A 20,137-nucleotide genomic window follows, 5' to 3' on the forward strand; every position below is an offset into this window, starting at 1 on the left:
TTAGACTTCCGAATTTATAATTAGTGAAGAAAACTTTCACATCCTCTCCTTTAATATATAGGACTTTTTTGCAAAGATGAACTACAAAACACACTCCAACAGGTTATAAACACGAGAGAAGAGTTTTTTTTTCTTATTTCCAATGTGATTGAAAAAATTTAGTTTTAATTACTCATTACACGAGGACCAAATATAGAAGGCTTTTTTATTGACATATAATAGCCCAGCTCTAATTATCTAATTGCACTAGTAAATCTTATATTTAGAATCAGAGATAATATAATATATTGGTTATTTTTGAGCCATGATTGATCTCCTTTAAGTTTTGATATTATATTTATGATAAATGTAATTTAATATGTGTGTTCTGTTCATGTTTTAAGGCAAGTGACATCCAACCAATCGTTAAAAATTTCAAAAGAGTATACCTTTGTTTCATAACAAGTTCATGCATCCCTCAGTGCATGCTTGAATTCTAGTTGAAAGGCCCAACTTCCAAGCCGAGGTTTAGAGAACTTGGTTAACGTTCTAATCAGGCCTGACTTCTGTGAATTAAACACGTGTTTCGTAAGTTGAAATGATACTGTTTTCCAGAGGCCTTGGTTCTCTCAGCGTCATTCAGTGCTGGATTTCTAATTAAGCGTTTGGGAAAGCATATAAAAGCAACTATAATCAATTAACGCAGGTCGTGATAAAATCCTTCGACCATACTCATCATCTTGTATTTCACAAATCATAACTGAAAAGTTATTTATAAGTTATTCTAAACAGGCTCTTGGAATACAGATTTAGGGTATGTTTAGATTGATATTGGGTAAAACTGACTTTTAACCCAATTAACTTTTATAACTAAAGTTAGAATACAAGTCAGTTAGAATAATACGATTTATGTTTGGATATGTATTTTTAAAAAGTTAGTTGAAAAAGTTAAAAGTTATTTGGATGATTAATAGAAAAGTGAGTTTAGTTGTAAAATGATTGAAAAGAGCATGGACTTTATTGGATAGTAATGTTTGATATTTTGTGTTTTTAATGTGATAATTGTTTAAAAAAACCTAAAATTATTATTATAAAATAAAAATAGTTTATTTGTGAGATTATAAAATATTTATTTATTTTGTTTCTAATTAATCCTTGTAATGATTATACATATTAAGGAGTTTTTATTAATGGGTAATTTTAATACACATGATTAACAAGAATATATTAGGCAAGACAACATCAATTTATTACAAATAAATAATTTAATTAATTTTATTAATATCTTCAAATTAGTTATGTAACTCTTATATTAAGAACACGTAGTATCAAATTATTGGGTTTGTTGGGGGTAACTTTGTCTTTTTCAATTATCATCTTTTCTCTCTTCACGTCTGTGAAGGCAAGAGCTCAAAAAATTAGTTTCAGCATTAGGTATCTTTTTATCCAAAAATTCATTTGCAAAAACGCTTATCCAAACATTTGTTTGAATGTTTGAGCATTTATCTACTGGTTTGCGCCCTTCAATGCACGCTTTCCGTTGATCAAACATGCGCTTGATAAGTAAACGGATTTCTAAACCCAGCGTTGATGGCATTGGATGGAAATAATGCACATCCGATGCTTGTGCAATTTACGGTAAACTAGAGACATGAGATTACTTATATACTATCTCTTCTTCTTAATATAAAAATTAGTTGATTAATTTTAATAAATTAAAAAAATTAGTTAAGTTAGTTATTTATAATAAATATGTATTGTTTTCTTTAAAATACCTCTAGTACGTATACTAACTAGAACTTATGACAAATACTATCTTGAAAAAAGATAAATAAGAGACAAAATAAATCAGGATCTTATATTTAAAATTAAATTAAAAATTAAACTAATTTTTATATTAAGGACTAAAGATAATATTTGTATATCACTCCAATATTTATTATATGTCACTTCTAACTCATTTTCACGCATCAAGAAATATATTGAATTGATAAAAAAATTTAAAAATGGTAGTATTTACCATAGTTTTTTTTTAATTTTATATTTAACGTTATTGATTAGACATGCCTGCATAATCTGTAGGATCTAAGATATTATGTAGTGTTTTGAGTGAATGAAATCAATGAATTGATGTAAATTTAATGAACTATATTGAATTGTACAAAATGTGGAAAAAAGTATTATACACACTATGATTTATAAATGATACGGGTCAGTGCATATTTTATTTCTTGCAGAAAATATATTAATTTCATACCAATTTATATTAAATATACTGATAGTCTTGGCTCTTTTAGCCGTCCGCAAAAACTTCAATGCGTCTTCATCTTCTTATGGCCACGGGGTTACAACACATCTTCACGCCATAACTTCGTCCCGACAGCTAGGCCGTTGGAAGAAATAATCAACTATGATGAAATCTTTTTTTTTTTTTTAGCTGAAATGATGATGAAATCTAAAAGACAGCTTTCTGCAGATAAATAATGTATTGAAGCCGCCATGAGTTAAGTTAAAAGGATCGCTTGCGCAAGTAATTTCTTGTGCTTTTAACTAGCGAGTATCAACAAAAAGAAAAAGGAACATATAAGAAGTTAATACAAGAAGGCGGTGAAGTGCTTTACAGAATGAAAACAAAAGACACTGAAGATAGGCAAGCAAATCAAACTCATTACTGTAGTCTTTAATTAGACGTGCTTGTTCAAGTTAAAAAACAAAAAGAGCACAGATTATGAAGAGGGAAACCATGCTTTTGTGGACACTGACACGTCCATTTCACCCCTCCTTGGGAATACAATTTTGAAAAGCAACGCTTCACATTGAGGGAGTTTAGTTGCGATGCAAAGATATTAGTTGGAGTACAACCCAATTTAGGGCATCGCTTACTCATATCACAGAATGGATCTCTCTCAGATCACTGCATTTTACGTTGGTCGTCTTCATCATCTGGTTTTCTTTTTCTGACTAAGAGAGCAGTAACTACTTTTAGTGACCACTTTAATTTGTAGCTATTAAACAGAGCCTATAAATGAGAGACAAAGCCATGTGATCTTTAAATCCTTTGGTTTTTTTCTACCTCCACATCACTCAGTAATGATGCTTAAAATCACGTACCTTTCCATAATCCAACTTCCACCTGTTACTCAAAAGGAAAAGATTAAGTGAAAAGCAATGAGCTGAAACCTCCATTGTAGGAGGAACAACTTCTGAGCGCCGCCAGTGTAATCATTCAAAATTCATAATCACCTTCAGGGACCAGAACCCTGAATAGACTTCTTCCCCAACTTCCCAGAAAGCCTTTTTATTCTCATATTATAGTAATGTATGAAAAAGCTTAGATATAATAGTATAAACAAAAAGCAGCTCGAAAATCCCAAGCCTTTATTACATGTTGGATGGAGACGTCGGGATGTGTAGGTCTCAGTAAATGGCAAAGTATTCTTTTCACAACTTCGATCATTTCCAAGGCATCAAACATGATGGAGATTCAAGATTGAGAATTGAGAATTAATGAAAAGGAAGAAAAATCTGCAAGATCCTTAAATCCGTAATTACTCCCTTTAATTAGTTTCATTACAAAATCTCAATCCAACGGTCAATTATGACTTTACATACTCCAAAGAAGTGCAGTAGCTTTCTTTTTCCATCTTCTTTCCTTCTCCCCGTCCTTTGCTTATCACCCTTTTCTTGTTTTCCTCTTAAAAAATGCTCCGCTATCTATGATTGATGACGCATTTGTGCTCTGCTATCACTATTGCTCCCATCACAAACTCGAATAATTATTGGGATAATTCCAGTTCTTATAGCTCTCTCTCTGATCATAATGATTACAATAATTTCACGTGTTTTAATTATCTGTTTAATTACCGTGTGGAGCATTTACAAGTGTCGATCTTTGATTCGATTTGGAAAAGCAAGATGGCATCTGTGTATGTGTTAGAAAGTGGGCCATAACTGACTTTTAAAAGTATTTATGGGTGTAGGATCATAGTGGTCCGGGACACTATAAACCTACATAAGATCATGAGCCAAGTTTTTTTCACTGATAATTAGTATTTTTTTTTAAGAAATAATTATAAAAGGGGAACAAAGTCAAAGATCTAAGAGAGCTATATACTCAAGCAAGCACCGTAGAACACTGTGTGCAGAGGACAGACACAGTGGAAATTATCATCGTGCCATGCATGCACAGTGTGCAGGTCGCTCATCAAACTTGCAGTGAGCTAATTGTACTCTATTCCTCTAATTATAATTATCAAATCTCAGCCTGTTTATTATTATTATTATTATTACACCTTGTCTGATGCAAGTTATATGGTATACTAATATTGTCTGAAATTTATAAATTTAACATCTCAATTTATTATGATTTATTCACTCAAGTCATCTGATTCATCATTAAAAAGTATTAAACGTAAATACTTAGTGGATTATTGATAAAAAAATCATATACGTGTGTGTATTAATTTCTTGGATAACATTTTTTTTTGGGAAGTAAACATATATCTACAGTGTTATTTAATAGGAAAAAAAGAGAGAGGAAAGATGCAACTCTGATCCTCTTGTGATCAAGCAAAATGGAGAACGTACGAGCACAAAATCTGTTTATAAGATTTGTCATTTTGTCTCATTGCTCCGTCATCGACTTTTGTGTTGTTCATGAAGAATCCATTATTATTAGTTAATATTATTACCTCGTGGAACATGATTATTTCTGTCAGCCATCAATTTTATTATCGGCAACGAAATTATATTAATAAATTTTTAAATCGAAGTTCCATTTATTATTCTGTTATCCTATTCCTGTCTGTTCGCCAATAGTTGCCGTCGCGCCGATCGGAGAGCCACGGGGTTGAGATTAATTCTGGTGATCACCGATCAGGTTCAAAAATATATAAATTGAACTGTTTATTTTAAGTTCTATTCGTAAGCAAGTCCATTTTCGTCCCGGGTCTCGTGTTACCTAAAGGATTTGCATAAATGTTAATTAGGCTCTGTTGGCAAAATAATAATAATAATTAGGTTCATCTCATCATCTAAACTGAGCCTGGAACACATGATCTATGTACACTTGACCAAATTACTTTATGAATAAGCTATTAAAAAATTATTTTATGTGAATGTTGACATATTATATAGGGTCAGGTCAATTATGAGATGGAAATTCAAAAACTGAACTACAATTTGAGATAGATTAAGATCCTATTGTCTGTCGAATGTGTGAGTTTTTTTTCCATAGTTTTTTTTTTAACACATTTATTGATTTGATGAGTTTGAATGTAATAACTTAAAAAAAGAATGGAATTAAAACTATAATGATCGAGGAGCGAGAAGCAATATGCAAGCGGGTGATTTTGATGAATGTAAATTCACCATATCATCCTCATAATCATTCTCCACTGAAGAGGGAGGAGATTCCCGATGAACCTATGGAGGGGGAAAAAGTTACCTCGAACTGAAGAATTTCAAATCAGACCCTAACGCCGAATTTTATTTTATTGTGGCTTAAGTTTTAAATTAAAAAAAAAAAGATAATCTTAAGCCATCATGACATCTCTTTGGGTGAGAAGGCAAAAAAAAATCCATGATATCTCTGAAGGTCACCTCCAAAGGATATGATATGAAATGAAAGATAGAAAGATTTGAATGAGAAGTTGACAACAGGGATCGGAACTTGGGAGACACCCTCTTTTTAACCGGCCAATTCAAGGCCACGACATTAAATCCACCTTATGAATATCTTGGTAAATTATTAATTAAGATGACACTTAAAAAAAGAAAAACAAAGTATATACAAGCTTCTAAAGGATCACGCAGAGACGAAGAAATATTGTAGCTAGAATCAGAGACAGCGATATATATTATATGTATCCAGAATAACACATCTTTTGCAGAATGAAAATTGTTTATCATGTTTTTCCTATGACTAGGATAAACCTAATTTTCTATGTAAGTGAGAACAAAGGCATTACTTATGTTCATTCGGGTATTTTCATCCCAATTAAATCCCATGGCACTGCCAGAAAAAGGAAAAGAAGGAAGAAGAATGAATAAAAAGGTGATTACACAGCGTGGGAATGGAATGTATTGTTACAGTGGTTGAATGGTTCTAAAGTCTTAACGGTTGGCTTCTGCATCTACTGTGATGGCCGGTTTTACACGAAAGGAAACAGTAACTTACGTACATACGTGTTGGGAACACAACAAGAGGCATTACTCTCTTTTATACCCTTTTCATTATCATTTCTGGGGCGCATATATATTCATATATGTATATATGCATATTCTCTCTCATACACAGAGGCAGCTTTCATTAAATTCCCTGATGCTTGCAGCTGCTTCACTCTCTGCTGTAACTGATCCTTCTGTGCAAGATCTGCTCTTCATCTCCTTCTGGGGCCCATACTCAAAAATCCATATATATACTGTACACTTTCATTACACACAAGTCATAAGCATACCCCGATTCATTTCTCTCTCTTTTTATTTGACCAGCAACCCCGATTCACTTCTGTTTTTCCCTCTCATCAAAGATCTCTTTTATTCTTATCCGTGTTCCCTGTCAAAGATCAAAATCTCCCTCTACTTCAAAAAAAAAAAAAAAGGGTTTAAGGTTTTGTATATGAGAGTGAATATATCAGAGAACTTCAGTCTGTCACATACCAAGTCACCCTCATGATATAATAATAGAAGGATATCTAGGGTTTCATAGGGAGGAGCATATTATTATTAGGGAAGCGAAGAGCAATAATTGTGGGCGTGCATATTGTAGATTAATGTTATCTCACCAAGGTGTACACGCGCATATCGGACTAGAGCTAGGGTTACAGTATAATATGTGACAAGATCATAGACTGTACTGTCATTATCCATAGAGATTTCAAGTACCCTAATCCGGCTCCATATACATACACAGACGTGATCTTAAAACCACTTGTCCGTTCTATTAACAGCAGAGAAAGCCCTAACACTGCTGCAAAACAGGAAAAAACATGGATCCCATCGAGGTTAACGAAGGGCCTCACGACAGTACTGTGATATATCAGTATGTAGTACTTTAATTAGTGCAGAGAGGGGCTTGCAAATATACATGTCTATGGCTGCAACAAATATACTATAAGTAGAGAGAGAGAGTGGGGGAGAGAGAGGGTATACATGTATACACATAAGTGGTACATGATGGGGGTAGGGTAAGTGAGAAGATGTGTATGCATGAATACCTCTTCGAGATCCAAAAACGAGCAGGCAAGCCTACGAGTCTAAGAGAAGGCGAAGCAGAAAGGGCTAAGAAAAAGCATGGCATAGTGCCGCCATCGCTAAGAAATGCTGTGTTTTGGTCGTCATTGCTATGTGCAACGCGTGGTACTATCACTGTGCTCTCTGCTCTCTCTCTCTGTGCACTTTTCTTTTATTTTGTCTTAATCAATTGTCCTCTACCCTTCTTTGTTCGCCAATCCCATCAAGTCCCAGTATATATAATTATAATAATACCCTACTTGAAATTCCATTCTTTTTATGTGCGTCTCTAATTATTAGTTATTAGGAGAATGGAGGGGTGATGTTTTTGCTGAGGTACCATTTTTCTGGCTTGAACATGGCGTGATTATCGAAGTTTAATTTTATTTGGATGTTAAATAATTAATGGTTGGTTTTATTGTGGAGAGGAGTGCATTTTTGTATGCTATATTATATCGGGGAAAGCAAATAGTATTTGGAAGGTACTAAACCAACCTAGAAAGAAGATTATGGCAGTAGGATTGGAATAGAAAATCTTTGGATGAGACTAGTATGAACATCTCTGTCGGTTTCAGATCGGGAAATGCTTTTCTTTTCTTTCTCGAATCTCGAAACCGTAACATGATGGCTCACCTTTTTAATCTGCTAATGTTTATTTTTCAGAAAAGAAAAAATATGTCGGTAAGAATGTCAAACTAAAGTTGGCAAAAAATTAAAAAAGAGAACGTAAATCTAAAATTAGATACGATGGGGATAAATATAATGCTTTCTCTCTGTTTTGTTTTACGAACGATTTGTTGGGTTCTATTTAAAGCAACAACGGAGACGATAACTTACTAATCATTTTTTTCCCAACTTACTAATTATTTCAACATTACAGTAAAAGGTATTCCCGGAGAAAAAGATAAAGAGATAAGCATTATCCTCTCAATTATAGGTTACGTGGAAGTGACATTTGCGTCTGACTCTCTTCCATCCTCCCACCTTAATGGCAATTACTTCAGCTAACGTGAATATGCAAATTGAAAAAAAAAAAAGTTCAAGAAAATAAGATAACCACGATATTTTACACCCCTTCTATTCTTAGAGATTATTTGAATAAAAACTAAATTATGATTTTAAAAATAATTTTATAATATACGAAATAAATATGAACAGTAATCTATCTTTATTTAATGGCAAGTGCTTTTGAAAAACACTCATGCAGGAAGCCAAACACTATTTTAATCTTAATGTAAAACCTAATTTAAGAGTTGAGACTCATCTTATATATGAGACCTATTTTACATGTCTGTCATTTTTTTTAAAATTAATCTTATTAATATTCTCTCAATAATAATCAAGTATAAGAAGGAGAAAAAATTAAAAAAGATGATCAGTGTTTGAGAAAAAATATAATCATACTAACTAATTTTAACTAATGTTCTTAATTCACGTAAATTAGTTAATTAGGTCTTGTATTAAGGATAGGAGGAGTAACAACTTACTAAGTACTACCTCCGGTCCTAATTATAAAAGCTAGTTGACTAATTTGAGAATATTAAAGAAATAAGTTGAGTTAGTTATTTGTAATAAATAAGTGTTATTTTTCCTAAAATATCCTTACTAATCAAGTGTATTGGTTAGAATTACCATTATTAGAAAGATTATCTTGTGAAAAAATGTATAAATATGAGAAACAAAGTGGATTGGAGTCTTACATCTAAGATCAAAATAAAAATTAAACGAGATCTTATATTAAGGACCAGAGGTAGTATTTAATACATATACTACAAATAAAAAAAATTAATCCAGGTGATTACACAATATACAACTCCGAGTCCAAATATAATATTTACAAAATAGATCCTATTATTAAAGATCAAAGTTAATATAAATTTTGGGTAACATGGGCTTCGACATGAGGAAAACTCCTAAACGTTATTCTGGAAGTTATGAAGGGCGCGTTATTAAGTAACGGGTAACCCACATTTATTGGGCTTTTTTGTTTTATTGGGCTTAGAGAAGGAGACTAATATGAATGGTCCATCTACTACAGTGATATCGTGCACTCAAAGTCAGCTTCATTTAGTCCTTTTTAACTCTCAAGAATTAAAATTACTGACCAAAAGTTCAATATATGTATATATAAAACTCATTTTAAAAAAATAAAATATTGGTTATGTACTACTCTATAGTCTATCCATTCACGTCAACGTTATCATGTCGTCATCTCGCTATAGCAAGATAACAAGAAGAAGGCATCTTATCCATCTCACACGCAGTCCACAAATAAGGAATTGGATGTGATAATTCCATTAAATTTTTTGTGTGTATCGGATTCGCAAGCATGTGTGGAGCTAATTGACACCCACTCCAATGTCTGCCAAGTGGGGACCTTCAAGTTTGGATTTTTATGGTTCAGCCCCAAAAACCCATCATGATTTATGACCCAATGCATCTCCAACCATACCTGCAACGCAAAAATAATCATACTGTCGCAAACCTATGTGCTGTAGTTGGTGGATTCTGCTGCCGTCATTCGATCTTCAATCTTAATCTCTCCAATGCATTGTTATTGATCCTTCAAGGAAAAACATGCAAGGTTGACACCAAACAACATGTGTACCAATGACATCATTATATTTCAAGTTTGTCTGGTTTGGCCTAATTTCACCGATAACAATGAGCAAGTGAAGTCTATGAAATATTCTTATTTTGCAGGATTTGACGAAGTTTGCTTGTCACCTAAAACTAGAGCTGGTAATATGAGCCAGCCCGTGACGGGTCTGAAAACTTACGATTCGGTCTTTTTAGGACTGTCTTCTAGCGGGCTGGGATTTTTCCAACCCAGCCCGCCAACCCTCCAATTTTTTTTATTTTTTTCTTTTAATAAAATTTACTCAAATTCCCAAATACCTAAAATAAAACATACAAATAAAAATTATAAAAAATAAAACATAGAATACAAAGTTTAAACTTTTAAATACTCCTCTGGTCCTTAATATAATACTCAATTGTTAAATTGATTTTGATTCTAAATATAAGACCCATTTCTCATATTTATCAATTTTCTCTAAATTACCCCTATGGATACTCTTTCAACCATAATCAAGTAGAAGAGGGAGAAGGGATATTAAGAAAGATGATTATGGTGTTTTAGGAAAAATGTGTCACATTTTTTACAATTAACTAACTTACCTAACTTCCTTAATCTATTCAAATTAGTTATATGAGTTTCATATTAAGGATCGGAGGAGTATCTCAAAATATTAAACATGATTACATAACCCATCCATCCAAAATGATTTAATAAACACTCAAATTAAAACATAAATCCAAATTAACAACAGCACAATACTACAAAGTCACAAACATAATGTGTCAAGTGCTCAATCATGACTCATGACTCCTACACGGTGCCTTCCATTCAAAAAGAAAATTAAAAAAAAAAAAAGTAAAACGGGCTGGCTTGCCAACCTTGCCGGTTAGCCCACCGTGGTTATGAGCTTGGGGGTTACGAGCTCAAAAAATTCGTTTTAAAACGATTCCAATTTTTATCAACTCAACCCGCCACTTAGCGGGTTGAACCCACAGGCTCAACTCATATTACCAGCTCTACCTGAAACCCATTGTCAACCTGCAATAATTCACATATCCTTGCTGTTACTCACAAATGTTATGTTCATCATAGTGATTCTGAAGCTGAAATGCTGGCAGAGATCCTCTCTTCCACTTGGTGATCATGTAATAAAGTGGAAACAAGGAGACAGAGACAACCACCACAACCAAAAAAACATCATTTGGGTTTTACCTAGGACTTGGAAAATACTTGATGCCGTAGAAGTTCAAAAAATTTCCTCATCTCTGAACATAAAACAGTAGCAATCATATGTAAGCACTGGCATTATATGCAGGAAATGACTGATATATTAAGCGATGATCACGGCATTAGTGGAGTAGGTTAAGGTGGTTGATGTAATAACTTTCTTGACTATTTTGGGTTAATGACTTTCTTGACTATATTAAGCGATCATCCCAGAAATTTACAATCTAGTTGAGAAGTAACTGGGCTGACGAGCAACAGGAATAAACACAGTAATTAGTACAATAGGTGAAGTAAAAAACAAAGAAAGATTCGTGCTTGTACGCTTCAGAACATTTGGTAATGACCAGCAAAAGGGAAGCTACGATGAATAATGACTCTGATTGCAGCAATGATGTTTTAGCAAAAATCCTTTCTTGCTTCATGGCATTGTTGAAACTATCATTATTGAACAGAAACAGGGAGATATTGGTTTCTAGTAAATGTTGTAATAAATCAATCTCTTTACCGACTATGTAAATTTAATTACACGAAGATTGCAATCTATCAACTGCCTACATTAGTTACACCTATCAACCTCGACCTAACAATTAAAATTTAATTATTTTGTTAATAATATTGACACCCTTCTTCAAACTCAAGACATGGGAATGGAGATGACCTTGAGTTTGCTCATAAAGGTCCCAGAATGTTTTGGGTTATGTCATCTTGGTGAATCAGTCAGTTGATTTGATTTAAAGCAATGAGATGCATACAATATGCCCATCAACAATTTGCTATTCAGCACAGTGACAATTCATTTCAATTTGTTTAGTGTCCTCATAAAAATATCATTTTGAACGACTTAAATAAAAAGTGGACAGTATCTGCGGAAGACAAGGAAGCATTGAAGCCAAACAAGAGATCGTTAGTAGCATTTGTAATTAAATACTCTATATTAATTTTTCAGGAGGGTTTAATCACAAAGGTATAATGAAGAATGCTTAAACAGTAGCTTGACTTAGGAGCACTTCGGTGATTTATCATTTTATTCGTCTTAAACAATCTATTCATTACTTCACACATATGTTTGATTTTAAAACAGTGTCTGAAGCTGGTCTGGGAGATTTTTTGTCGTTCACTGTCTTGGGGAAAATCTTAATCAGCCTTGTATATAGTATATTCCCTTTTGTCTGTTTGTTTATGTTATTCTATCAATGCGCATGTGGAAGTCTCGCACATGCTAAGTCACCAAGATCAGATAGACAGATACCCTCTAAGTTGTCACCATTTTCATAATAATACTACTTAGAATCAAGCACATCTTATCAATGCTGATACTTGTTCTTTTTTCCCTCGCCCTCCTTACGTTTTGGGATTGTTTTAGGCTGGCTTTATGTAGCATCATCCTCCTTATCGATAATAATACTCTTCCGGTCTGTAAAACCCATTTGGACCGGGGGAGTACCAGCTTGTGCCACAACATGACTCAATGACAAATTTCTGGCAGCAAGAAACCTGAACGATAAATGCACGTTGAAGTGCATTAAGTCAATATCATTTCTATGAGGACGAGATCATTTGGGGTGATACAAATAGATGAGACAAATATAAAACTGATATTCATGTCACAAAACAGTATTGAATGATGCCGGACACGTGAAATATAGAATATATGTCAACAAAGTCTGAGCCCAACATAAGGAGCTCTAACACAGATGAACAGAGACGTGTGTTGCAGATTGGAAGACAAAACACAGCAAAATTGGCCCCACGAGCAGTCACTAATTTAGCCAGAGATTCCTATAACAGCTTTTTCAAACACGTAACTTGCCAAGGAGATTTCCTCTCATGACGAGAAAAATCTCGTTTCTTATTATAATAGATTACATCAACAATGCACAGTTGGATTCTCTGATTCTCCTAGAAAAGTTACAATGCATTTTGCGGTGGAAAGAAAGAAGAAAACTCACTCAATTCTTTTCACTAGTGCCTCTATTGGTGGGCCACAACTTACTTAACATTCTTTTGGGTTGATTTGGAAGACCACGGATAGCCTTGGGCTTAGAACTTCTCTCAATTCCATTGCGGGTAACACCGTGTTCGTCGAAGCCATTGTCCTCTGCAAGCTTCATCCTGAGAGTTGAACTCCTAGACCTAGGTGACTTGAGGCCAGAAACACTCCATTGATCATCTGCATGTATGCTTGTTGTTGTGCTCAATGGACCAGTGTGTTTTAATGGGTCAAAGCCATGTGTCGTAAGTAGTGCCCTGAGATTGCTTGGCAAGTCTGTCACTTTGCCACCAGCTGCTGCAGCTCTCGCTTGCTCAAAGAAGAGTACTTGGACTACGACCCTCAAGGGGAGAAGTTCGTTCTGTGCTGCATGCATGCAAGCTTCCATGGACAGTTTTTTGCAGTCAAGGATTCTGCATAGCCTTTTCCTTTCGCTTTTGTTGAGTTGTGGATGAGCCTGGATCAAAACCCAGTATAAATTATAGTTATATTAAACTAAATAGGTACTCCTGCGAGCTAGAAATTTTACAGACTGGTTTTCTTATTTTCGATAAATTGTTAAGTACATTTCTCACTTTCGTGTGCAAGGACGATCTTTAAGATTTTTCCTTGTTTCCTTCCATGGCATAGTTTATACAAGTTCATCTTAAATGACAGCCAGACATACTACATTATCTAGAGTATAACCATTCAAGTGAAGAACTTAAGAACATGTATTTCTTTCTCAATTTCTCCGGATCTACATAACCATACAAGTAAATTCGCAGACACCCGAATAAAAACCAGCAGTATATATCACTAACAACAAGGATCTGTTGACGTTAAATTCTGGTGGGTCAACCTAAACCTAACCGGAAATAAATGTTGAATAAGACAAGATTTTGATGTCAAGAGAGCAGATTATCCACTACTGATGTCGCACACGCTAAAATGTGAAAGTATAAATAAATAAAACGCAGAAATTATATAGCACTGAACATTTTATCTTGTAATATTTTACCTTGAGATAAATGTCAATGGCTTTGTAGAGATCATCATGATCATGTCTGGCAAAGTCTGGTATAGCCTCAGCAAGAGCAATGAACTTGGACATGGGCAAATTCACGTCCTTAGAAACCTCTTGGAGATACCTATCCACTAGCTTTGCCACCTTCAATTTTGAGCTATGAGATGCTGAAGATGACCTTCTACTCTCCTGGAATTCAAAATCAATATTTTCAGCTGAACGTGACCTCCTTCTCTCAACTGCCAGCCTGGATCTTGGTGGGCTGGTCGGGGGACTCTGACCTTGTAACCTGAATTGTTCCAGTATAGTCATCACCAACTCAACATCATACAGCATGTCATTGGTGTAAGACAGTGAAGGTATTAAAAGATCATTCACTGTAGCTTCCTCCAACTGAAGTCCTACTCTTCTAGCTAACTCCATTTTTGAAGAGGAAGAAGCATTGAGGATGGTGGCTGCTTTCAAGAGTTTAAGAAGGAAACTACAAGAGACAGCCCCTTTCTCTGCTGGAAGCAAGCTTGCTATTGTTTCCAAAAGCAAACGATGCTTTGAGGTTATTTCACTTGCCGAGTCTGAATCAGAGTCAGAAGCAACTTTCCTATTGGATTGTGATGTTCTTGAGATGTTAGGAAGCCAACGAGAAGCATAAATTTTCAATGCATCTCCTATGATATTTGAGGGCATCTTGCAACCAGATTTGATTGCTATCATGGTCCTCCAGTAGAGGTCTATGCTCAGTTCTGCTAAATCCTCCGCCCACCATCCTTTACTTGCTGATTTATGTCTCTGACTTTCGCTTCCATTGCAAGATATGTCGTCCCTGACCCTTCGAGAGTGACTATGAGACAAACTTACCTTTGAGGGGTGACTCCAAACCTTAGAGGCAATGGCTTCAATACATCTGCTTGTAATTGATAAGTCCTCAGACCACAAAGGCAAAGCTTTGGTGCTCTGTAGAGTCATAATAGAATCCTTCCAACCATGAAGAATACAAGAATTGAAGAAAACCTCAAGCTTATATATTAAGTTCCCCTTCTCCACATCTTCTGTCATCTGTAAGTATTCAGCAGCACATCGAGCAGCTACAATGTTGTAAGCACTAAGAGTGATGGTAATGCCATAACAGAACTTAGCACACAGTTCGAATGCCTCCACTCCGCCAGGAAAATCAGGGAGCTGAACTATCTGATGAGGCGAAGAATCCGGTGATTCTGAGCATAACCTTTGTAGGCGCAGGCATTTAGACAGCAGGGGAAACTGAACAGAATCAGAATGAACTTTCAGATGATCAAGAACAAGTAGAGAGGACAAGGAAAATAAAAAACTTCTGTTATTGATATCCTTAATTTATCAAGGAGCTTACCTTGTGAAGAAGATATCTACTTTCTTTCACTTGAATTATGAGGTCGTTGGAAACTTCAGAAGAGACTGATCTGCATGCAGAGACAATAAACTCCTTAAAGATGCATCTTCTAGGATTAAAATGTCATGTTCATGATTAATGTCTTGCGTCACTTACCTTACAGCTTCTGTGGTGTAGAAGGTATCTGGACGAGATCCTAGTTTCATAAACTTCATGACTACTTATTTTTCTATCCCTCTAGGCTTACAGTTTCTCCTCCACTACTGCATGCGTCAGCTAGATGAATTATAGTTCGCTATAACTCCCCTCGAACAGCTACTGAAAAAGGTTCTGCAAAAATTATCGAAGTGATTATCACTTGTTGCTCAACAAGTGAGCAGGCCCATGTGGAAACTGAACCAAAAGAACTCGAGAGAATCAGACAGAGCCCTTGAAAGAAAAAAGATTAATGAACTCTCAGAAGGACAAAGAGAAGATGCTAGAATTTACTTGGTGAAGAGAGGATGTAAAAGTCCAAGAAGAAGAAGGAAAAAAAAAAAAAAAAGACCAAGAACTCTGTTGGGGAGAGCAACAATATATGCTAAATTAACAAGAAGGATCTAGGAAAATGTTACACTTGAAAGAAACCCAGCAGTTCAAACACTTCAAAGTTATGTCATTTCAGTCAAATTGCAAACCCCATGTGATTTGGACATTTAAACAAAGAGCTAGAGGGCAATGCAAGACATAAAATTCAGACATACTCGCACCCCAACAGAGTCAATCAGATTTCAGAGGCCACACAGTCAGACAGTAAAATAAACTAATACCAACCAACAGCTTGAGAGAGAGAGAGAGAGAGATTCTTTCAAGAACATATCAATAGTTAAATTAGAAAAACTCAAGGGTTCAGACTTTAGATATCAACCTGAGGTAAGAAGAGCCTCTAGTTGCTCTCTCAATGCAGAAACTGCCAATCATTCATAGGAAAATTCGACCTGCAAAAACTGTGTCACTTTGTTTATTTTTCTTTCTCTTTGCTGCTCCAAAGAAGAATATATATTATTTTGGGCAAGAACTTAGAAAGAAGAATATGAATATGATTTTAGTGGGTTTTGCTATGGACATGCCAGCGTGCCATTCTATAGGCAACTCACACGTGCTTATCCTGCGCCCACTAGTGTCCCTCTTCTCCATCATTACCACTGCATCTCTCTCTCTCTCTCTACACATGTGTGTGTGTGTGTATTCAGGTTTTCTTTTCGGGAACGCGATATTATTATTTCAGAAAATTATTCTTATATATAAAGATGCCATTTTTATTTTTTACCTTGAGACTCCGTAGATTATTATAGTCAAACACTAGTTTATTTTATACGTAACATCGTACGTGTTTCTCTATCTTTCCTTTCGCTCATCAATTCTAAAAAGCGAATATTACAGAGAAGATAATTTCTTTCACCTGTCCCATATAAAAAGGAGTGCAAGTTGTTGTCTAAAGTTAAAAAGTAAAAGAAATCAGAAAAGGGAAAAGAAAGAATAGGGATCATAGATGTATATCACTCACTGTATCGTATCGCTATCAAAGACAACTTTCTACAATCCTATGGCGGATAGCCTCAACCTGCTTTTTAGTTTTATCATATAAATAATCACGGAAAGAAAGTTCAAAGATTCGCCCTTTGGTTTACCAGCAATAACCATTCCGCCATTCTTTGTCTCTTGAGTTTTCTGAGCTGTGACCTGTTTGTTTTTCTTTATAAGCATTCATTTACATTTATAGCGATCAGTCCAGAAGGTTTGAATTATACGTGTACATGACTATGTGTTTTAATTGGTGTGAAACCAAGAAAGTTGAGGCCATACACCATTCCTAAGATGTTGGTGTTTGATTAGGTGAAATTAAGCTTTCTGAAGGCAAATTAAAGCTTCAGGTACTGAAATGGTTAGAATGTGTTAATCTTGCAGTTGAGGGTCATCTTCAACCTTGGTTTCCTTTTGTGACGGATGGCTTCTGCTATTTCCGGATGTCTTTATTTTTCATCAGCCTAAGGGGAAAAATGAGACTGATGACGTGTGGGCCCATTTATTGGTAGAAAGATGAAAGGAAGAACATCATAAGACTAACGAGGCTATGATATTCATGATTGGTTTCATATATACTCTGATGAACAATCAGAATATTAGAGTAATTTTCCTGATTTTATTAATACTTTAAATTAAATACTCCTCCGGTCCTTAATATAGGACTCAATTGTTGAGTTGGTTTTGGTCCTAAATATAAGACCCATTTATCATATTTATTAGTTTTCTCTAAATTATCCCTATGGATACTCCCTCAACCATAATCAAGTAGAAGAGGGAGATGGAGTATTAAAAAAGATGATTATGGTGTTTTAGGAAAAATGTGTCATATTTCTTATAATTAACTAACTTACCTAACTTTCTTAATCTAATCAAATTAGTTAAATGGGTCTTATATTAAGGACCGGAGGAGTATTATATATTCACTGAAAACTTGAAAAGGAATAATATTGAAAAGGTTGGTCGGGTCCTAATTATATGCCTCATCAATCCAAGTCTATCCTAAATCTCAACGGCCTTCTTTTATATGTTACAATAATGAATAGTGATTTCGTTGCTAAAAGATGATGATAAAATTAGCTGAGATCACTTTGCTTAGTTGTGATGCTTCTAATAGGTCATATATAACGAATAATCTCATAACTATTTTTTAGAAAGAAAAAAGAAGAAGAAGAATTCCTATGGGCATATATAATTAGGTGGAGGGTGGTTTTCAAAAGAGCTATTGTATTATTATCGACAGAAACTTCAAGACAATTGTTTTTCTTTTTCTCTTTGTTATTATACTGCTATATCTCATGATTTTTTGTTTGTTTTTGAACCAAAGTAATATTTAAAAATAAGAAATTAGAATACCACGATTAAAAAGTTCTTGGATATATAGATGATCTCCACGGCTGTTTTTGATAGTCCTTTATAACTTTACTGCACTATATACGAGAATCAATGAACTATTACCTGTTGAAAGGATATAAAAACGAAATACTCTCTTTAGTCTTTATTATAAATTTTAAATAGCTAATATACAGATAACAAATAATTAGTTAAAATTAGTTAAACATAATAAATAGGTTGGAAATAGATTTTTGTTTCTAAATATGTCCTTATAATATATAAGAAAAAAATAAAAGAGAATGTGTGGAGAAATGTGATAAGAGAGAAATAATTAATGATAACATTAGAAAAAATGCATTAAATATTAAGATAAACAGAAGCTTATAAAATAAGCCACATTGATCTCTTCTCAAATTTAAACCTCATCAATAGGGGAGTAATTTTATATTCAATACATTTTAATGCCCACTATATATAATTAGTGTTGTGATGTGTGATGATATCAACGTAATCCCCAAGATTGTGACTGTTTCAAGAATTTTCAATTGTGCTGAGTTTTTCTGATTTGCAACTAATTACTCTCAAAAGTCGAAATTAACTTTGAATTAGTTGAGAAAAAACAAATACTCTCTTTGGTTATAAATATAAAACCTATATTTGTAGTGTAAATTATACTACAAAATATGTTTTATGTTTAAGACCAAATGAATACTTTAAAAACTGGAGCTTGAATCAAGTGGAAAAAAAAAAAGGCTTCATACTCCTTAAACAAATTTTGAGGACTTGAAACTTATGTAGAGGAAAAAAAACCACATCAAGGGAACCATACCCATTTTTTAAAGCTTAGTAATGCTTGGATTTGAATTAATCAATATCATATATCGGGTACTACATAGTTGTAATAATAAGTGTAATAATTGAGCTTGGCCCAGCAAATGAAAAAGAGGGAAAGAAAAGAATATAACAATTAGTTCCTACTGATCATGAGAACTTTTTATTTGAACCTTCTAAGAAATGACTTATTTTTTTATGATGTGGGAAAACCATGTTAATTGAGCTTATTTTAAAAAATTATAATGATTGAGGTGTCCAAGGAAAAGGTGCTTGTGTGTATCATTTTCATTTCAATGTATAAAGACATTCAAGATTTTCGAGCCCTTCCATTTCATAATTTAATCATATAGGAAGTATGAATCCAGTAAGATACCTCTCTTTTTTAAAAAAATAAAAAAAGAATGAAATTAAATAATGAGTCTATATATATACTTGTGAGATTTATGTTTCTTTTTGTTAGCTAAAAATTAAAAACAAATCCGGATCAATGATTGTCCAAACGTAGAGAGGCAATGTTCATAAGCTAAGCTGTACGTGTTTGATGTAGATTTTGAATGATCCTAATTAAACAGACGCAGAATTAATACTGATAACTATACATCTGGGCGAACAACTTCATCATAACATTGTTTGGGTAATTTTATTCTCAAAATATTAAGTTGTGCGCCTTCTATACGTCAATAATAAAATTAGATATATTGATGCTACCTAGCTATAACCCGTAGAATTTTGTCACCATAGGCAAGCTTAAACCATCAATTGTATGATGAAATATCATTCTTCCAGGAAATAGTAGGGTGTGGACGCGAGAGAAAAAGATTTTAATGGTTAAATTATACAGAAACAGAATCTTCTAAATTTTAAATTATGCAGAAAAGAAATAATTTTTGTAACTTTTATTTAACAACTTTTTCCCCAAGGCCAACAAATTTAAAAAATGCTTAGACTCGTGTAAATATATAACCTTTTCACTATTAATGTGAGGATGTCCATTGCATGTGGTTTGATTTTGCCAAATTAAACAAC

General features: G+C 34.0%; 1 protein-coding gene across 2 annotated transcripts; it reads right to left on the bottom strand.

Moving 5' to 3' along the window:
• Positions 1-12,637: 12,637 nt before the first annotated feature.
• On the bottom strand, positions 12,638-16,461 carry LOC114713986 (BTB/POZ domain-containing protein At1g67900). 2 transcript variants are annotated; one of them, XM_028898681.1, is made up of 5 exons: positions 16,287-16,461; positions 15,536-15,709; positions 15,380-15,449; positions 14,011-15,273; positions 12,638-13,467 (listed from the first exon to the last, which is right to left on the bottom strand). In XM_028898681.1, the coding sequence occupies exons 2-5, from the start codon at positions 15,592-15,594 to the stop codon at positions 12,970-12,972; spliced, it is 1,890 nt and encodes a 629-aa protein (XP_028754514.1). In that variant the 5' UTR covers positions 15,595-15,709; positions 16,287-16,461; the 3' UTR covers positions 12,638-12,969. The 2 variants fall into 2 exon arrangements, with proteins under 2 accessions (XP_028754514.1, XP_028754515.1); XM_028898682.1 differs by lacking the exon at positions 16,287-16,461 and adding an exon at positions 15,869-15,897.
• Positions 16,462-20,137: the final 3,676 nt, after the last annotated feature.

This window comes from Neltuma alba, unplaced genomic scaffold, assembly GCF_004799145.2.
Source record: "Neltuma alba isolate B1F8T4 unplaced genomic scaffold, ASM479914v2 tig00011483_pilon, whole genome shotgun sequence".
Lineage (NCBI taxonomy): Eukaryota > Viridiplantae > Streptophyta > Magnoliopsida > Fabales > Fabaceae > Neltuma > Neltuma alba.